The sequence below is a fragment of the Cynoglossus semilaevis genome, chromosome 6, assembly GCF_000523025.1.
Source record: "Cynoglossus semilaevis isolate Cse_v1.0 chromosome 6, Cse_v1.0, whole genome shotgun sequence".
Lineage (NCBI taxonomy): Eukaryota > Metazoa > Chordata > Actinopteri > Pleuronectiformes > Cynoglossidae > Cynoglossus > Cynoglossus semilaevis.
In genome coordinates, this window is record NC_024312.1 from 16,381,776 (window position 1) to 16,388,219 (window position 6,444).

Below are 6,444 nucleotides of genomic sequence, written 5' to 3' on the forward strand. Positions count from 1 at the left end.
ACCGTGTTATTTACCGCCGCTTTGTGCTGATTGCTGCCTCCCTGCTCTCCACAGCTACATAACGCTAATTACTAAACTACGGCTAGCGAGAAGGACAGCGGGTTTGGTGAGTGAGGACCGTGTCCATCCTTACCAAATAGAATTCTTGATTTTGAACTGTAACGCGTTGGCCTCGGGCCCCTGCAGTCCGGGTACCAGCGCTGGTAGGGAGCCTAATCCCACGGCAGGCTTCTGACCAGGTTGTTGTTGATCATCAGCCATCACGATGGAGGGGTGGTGGGGGAGCTTTAACGAGTAGGCCTCATCCCCGGCTGTGCGCTGCACCGGACCCACCGCTGCTGGAGCGGCTCAGTCAGCTAGGACAGCCCGCCACATCCGCATCCGCACAGCATGGCTACAAACGCTGGGATCCGAGCCTCGCACAAACGACAAAACAAAAGCAGAAAGGAAAAAAACACCGGAACATACAAAAGGCATTTCGAGGAGGTCTCTCCGCTGCCGCAAATAGCACGCCTGCAGCAGTGTCTGCGTCAAGTCCCACACAGGCAGCGCAGGAGCGGCCGGAAACACAAAATAAAAGTCAACTTACGCTAGGTTAGAAGGCTGCAACTACCTTCACAGACGGACGTCCACATTCTCTAAAGGGGCAAAATTAAACAATGAACAAACTGTGATGGACAGCACAGTACTCACACATTCATACAATGCATAACACATGCATTTAAAACACAACAATGACATTGAAATAAACACCTCCAATTAAAATGTTTTAAAAAATATTAAAGATAGAAAACAAACACACACAAAAGAATTTGAAAAAATACATACACAGAATGGTACAATAGATTTCCTCATTGTAACGGGACACAGGTATATAGGTAGCTCTAGCTGGTGTATCGGTAGCTTGAAGACAGTGCTAACACTCACTTAATGGTAAATAGTAAAACTGCTGACAGCAAGGCTACCAGGGAGTCACATGAGCCACTGACGGTAATTCAACCAACCACCCTCTGGGTGTAAGACACAACCACAGACACAACCCTCAGCTGCCATATTGGACGACCAGTAAATCAGCAAAAAAAAAAAAGAGTCTTGCATGGGTCTTGAGTTGACCTATATTATTTTGCTGTGCATTCAGTTAAATAAAATCAAGATGAATATGTGGTTTCTTAAAGTTTTACATGTTACAGAAAATAAAACAAAAAAGGGAATTACCTTTACTTTGATAAACAGAACTACAGTATTTATTTTACAGGCTTGGAGACAAATGCATACCTTGACCTATGTACTGTATACCACTTACTAATATTTTTATTTCTGTGCAGGTCAAGGTAGTTCAGTTACCTCAATTATTCCTAACAGTGTTCTTGCATGTCAGTGGGTTTATTTCCTTCTCCAGTAACATACAATTACTTACTCACAAGCCCGTGTCTGGCATTAAGAATATGGACTACAACTAATTTACAGTTTCTTTTGACCATGTATATGTAATATGTGTATTTAAAGCATCAGTCCAGGACAGAAACATAGTGTGTCTAAAATTAAAATAGTTGTCAAAATCTTAATTCTGGTTTAATATAAACATTTCTAAACTACTAAAGTCCAAGTCTACAGTCAGGTTTTAATTTTAAGAGTCCTGACCGGGGACTTCACTATTTTATTATGTCTAACTTGACGTTACCCGTGCGTTGTAGTTTTGCTGTCATCCTGGGGCGGCGCTGCTGCAGGAAGCAGTTTGATCAGATAGTGACAATGACGGGTAAACAGCCAGAATGATACGAGTTCACCATGTCAACCAGTCATTCACCGACACAATCAGCGCTCGTTTTCACCTGCACTCACGCACATTTGCTTCAGTCAGTTGCATTTGAGGTCACGTTCTAAAAGGAAAAACACGGGCAGACACACCGACCATATATTTCCTCACAGCTCACCAGGCAGGAATAGTTTCTCCTTAACGTAATCTGCCATCGTTTAGAGACAAACAAGACCTGCAAGCATTATTATGAGTAATATTATTTATCAACGCATCGTTTGTTTATGTTACACCTGTAACCATGCCATAACTGACACATTATACACACAAAACTCTAATTTGATTATATTGTATATCATTTAAACCAACATATAACTAGTATTAGTATTCGTATTGCTTTAATGTAAGAGAATAATCTTAAAATGTCACCAAATGAAGTCGCCAGGTCAGGAAAAACACGGCCTGATTAAATCCTGCCATCATGACTTGTTCTTTGCTGCCATCTATCGACTAAGACCAGTATTGTTGCTCCACTGCTCGTGGAAAACACGGCAGACGTGTGTATGTAGGCCAGTGTGCCATGCCTGTAATTTGTCTTTGAAATAAGAACACAAACAAAGAGAATAACACACTCTAGTTTGTCTCCATTTTTCTGTCTAACTACTCTGCTCCAGATTTTTTGTTTTGTTTGTCTAGTTTAAAGTTAGTATTGCTATAAAGTTGGAACAGCTCCAAAAAAACAAAAACAAAACACAATAAAAACAAACAATAAAAACAAACAATAAATCAGCTGCCCCATAATTCACTCGAACCTGCTATTTACACCTATTATTGAACAGATAATGGTGATGTTATTAACAAATTAACTGAATGAATGTATTATTTGTTGCCTTCATCACATCTTAATAAAGTTGGATAGAGGAAAAAAGAAAAGTAAGATTAAAAAGGCCATGCAATTGGTGACATATTTGGTTTGAAGATTAAATAAAAAGCAACATTCACCAGCGAGTGTCACTATAATAACAAAATGTGTTCACCATCTACAGCTGCTAAATGCGAGTAACTTCCATGCCCTGGACTCTGCACAAAATGAAGGTGGTATTATGCAAAGACAAATACACACATTGATGTTGGACAGAAATATACTGGACAACTAGCGTGTCTACATGGTCCTCTAACAGCCTTGTTATGTTCTGTGGGCTATGCTCTACTCAACTGGACTAAATGGCAACCAAACATGTGATCAGATGACTTCATGAAGGATCCAAAAAACCTTTGATCCTTTATTGCCAAGGATCAATATGACCATTTGCAAAGGGCACAAAAGCCAGAATATCTGTGGGTATGGGTTGTATCGTAGAGGATTTGCATTTGAGAAGATGGCAGTATTACAACTAACTTTTTTTTATAAGTAATGTCTCAATATTTATTTTTATATAGAGTTAAATGAGTTTCTTTTAAATTAGCCTGGTTTTGATGATGAGATCATGAACCGTTGTGTAAATTCTTCTTTAGGATATTCTAAAGATCAAGCCGAGATCCTGACTCAACAGTACTGATTAACAGCGTGTGATCCGTTGCTGTCCATTCTGAGGGCATTTGAGCCAAAGTAGATTATAAATGATCTTATTGGTCTGGTAGAGCAATGCACCAAAGGAATTAGCAGAGGATGGTTTCGATCCATCGACCTTTGGGTTATGGGCCCAGCACGCTTCCGCTGCGCCACTCTGCTAGAAGCATAAAGAAGTCTAAAAGATGGTTTCGATCCATCGACCTTTGGGTCGACCCTTTATTTTTCTCTTTCTAAATATGATAAAGTTCTAAAGCCGACAGAGTCATTATCATAACCTCAAGCATTACTTTTGAAGAGTTCATGACGTGATGAGCTACATCTCAGTTTCACCGTTTACGTCGTTCCGCTTCTCCTTGTAACGCCATCATATCACACTCTTATCACACCCTGTCATGTGCTGACATGTTGACTACACCTGAGGTGCGGAGCAGTGACACTTCATCTGAATCTCAAGAAAACACTGTTTCCTTGTTAGTCACTGTTTTCTCACTCTATTTCTGACCTTGGCTGGCTGGCTATTCTGGACTGATTTATTTTACTGTCAATCTTCTGTCACTTCACATTTGGGCTGGAAGGTCTCTTCCCAGCAGTCCTTGCCCTTGTACATTCCTTCACATGTTCAGATTAATAGTATGCTACAGCCATTACTGTAGCCATGTCTCACCACACTGTCTAATGACGCTTGTCTTCAGTTCAACCTGTTCTGAGTCACTTGTTAGCCTGCGAGGTATTAGTGCATGTTGTAATGGCACAGTGTAATATTAGAGCTAAAGTATCTCATCAGAGGAAGCACTTTTGGAGGACATGAAGACTTCAACATATGAGATATGAAGAAACCACTGATCACATGTTAAAAAATCCAAAGCAAAGAAATGTAATACATAACAGTGGACCCCGTTACCCCCCAAAACAAACACCAAACTACTATCAAACTCTGCAGGGCACCAATAAATGCAACTAAAACAAACAGCTATCAGGTCAACAGTCATTGAGTAGATTTAACATCACGAGCTGCTTCCTGGACATTAACCTGGTCACACATTAGACTGATCTAAAGCCACTGTCATCTCCTCACAGGTACTCCTGAATCTGGGACAGCTAGGTCACCGTGGCACACAGAGGTCACTCAGTCTGGCTCTCACGTGAACCTGAACCATTTATCCACAGCCTATCCAATCCTCTTACACCCCCGTGCCTCCACCACCACCACTCCTCCTCTTCTTCAGTACTTGGACTAAAAGTGTAGGATCAGATTCTCAGTTTACAGAGTCACGGCAGCAGGTATCAAACACCAATGACGTGGACATATACCATATACAACAAAACAAATGCTAACCCTGCTTTATGTCATATTAACAAACTGATACAAACTGTATCAGGAATTAAACAACACATTTATGCAATATTTGTGAGAACTGTTTTTTCCCCATTACATCTTCACTAGACTTTACAAATAATGATCAAAAAAAGGTCATGAGTGATCAAGACCCAAACTCCTTATTGTCAAAGAAGAACACTTTTTGAGCCAGTTGTCCTGTCAGGAAACAGCAACTCAAATAAAAACCAATACAGTCTTTTTATAAAGAAGAGCATCTCTGAATGACCTACAGATGGGACGTTAATGGGCTCCAGCAGTAGAAAACCATGTTAGTGCCATTGCTGTCTTCTCAGAACAGAGGTCTGACCTGGTGATTTTCTCTTTTAATCAGTTATTTTCCAATAATAAAGACTAGCTCAATCAAACATCTTTTTTAAGTTAGGCTTACATATAACAATTATATCATAACTCTAAAAACACAAACGCCACCAGTGTCCCTACAACCCCAAAGCAGCTGCCTCTCTTATTATTAGCATTTCCTAAAATAAACCAGTCATTTTGTCCATTTTGTCCTCATTAGTTTGGTAGCTGGGTGAAATATTGGGAGTCCCTGGCTTTGACGTCACTTATCCCAACATATCCCAAGCCAAAGACTCATATAGCAGATTTTATGCAGTGTTTTTTCCTTCCCTTTTTCTGGCATCCGGTAGAGGAGCGGATGGGAAATTCTGATGTCATCAACCTTGGCACAGCGGGACGGAGGAGCATGCAGCCCCTCAGGGTGTCCCGTTTGGTGCCCGTGTATTTGTGCCCTGTAGATGGTGAAATAGATGGTGTGGTGCTGCCCGCCTGTGCTGCACCTGCGTCCCAGCATGCTGATTGATCAGTTTGGTCATGTGGAATGTCACCATCTGCTCCCCAGTCCTGCTCACTCTTGCTTGTGTGAATGCCAATCATTGGCAGTAAGATAGTTATTTAAGCCATGTCAAATCAGGCGCATGATGATGAGGGGTATGCCAACAACACTACAACACTTCTCTGCCAATGACACTACACTGTGCTGTTTAGGCAAAGGGGCAAACAACAGCACAAAGTACAATAAAAGCACAACCATGAGTAACAGCCCTATTACCTCCTCTGCAGTGGATATAATCAGATTTCGTGCACTTCACAAAACATTAAATCATTCTACAAATGAGATCTAACTGCAATTACACTCCGACCATCTAATATGTTTGTTTTATTTGCTTAAAGGCATTTTGATTTTATTTTAAGCACAACTCCTTTTTTATTTCCTCCCTGTAGCCTGCAGTCGCTCCTTTTTGGCCTTCTAATGGCCGGCAGCGTATCAGGGGGCCATCAGCAGTGACATTTTTCATTGTAGAGTGCCATAACCAATGACATTTCAACCATGGGAAAATAAAGATATGCAAATTCGAACTCATTAACATTTGCATTACCTGTTTGAATAATCGCTCTCCTGACAAGACTGCAATTAACTAAGATTGATGCAAAGTTCAGGCTAAGGGGACTGTATATATTTGCTCTTGGATCATTTACCGGAGATATGTGTGTGTCACGCAGGCTTAGCCGTTCAGATAAGAGAGCTGATTTCTGTCAACAGAAAAGGTCAATCAGTAGCCACTGGTGTTCCTTTATCGTTTCCTTTAAAAACAAATCCATATACAGCTCATGACTTTCTTAATATTGTGACTCTCCTAAATGAAATTTAAACGTGTATTCAGGCAGAAGTGATTGTTCTGGTAACGATAAGAAGACTGACCTCCTAACCCACTT

General features: G+C 40.8%; 1 protein-coding gene across 6 annotated transcripts in view; it reads right to left on the minus strand.

Moving 5' to 3' along the window:
• The window catches only part of rfx7b (regulatory factor X7b), a 33,939-nt gene that overhangs the window by 11,174 nt on the left and 16,321 nt on the right, over nucleotides 1-6,444 (minus strand). For 4 of the 6 annotated variants that reach the window (XM_025056070.1, XM_025056072.1, XM_008312476.3 and 1 more), the window contains one exon: nucleotides 134-638. In XM_025056070.1, coding sequence (XP_024911838.1) covers nucleotides 134-261 — 128 coding nt within the window. In that variant the 5' untranslated portion in view covers nucleotides 262-638. Of the gene's footprint in view, nucleotides 1-133; nucleotides 639-828; nucleotides 1,615-2,185; nucleotides 2,205-6,444 lie in introns of those variants that run through there. The other 2 variants (XM_008312477.3, XM_008312478.3) reach the window with 2 other exon arrangements.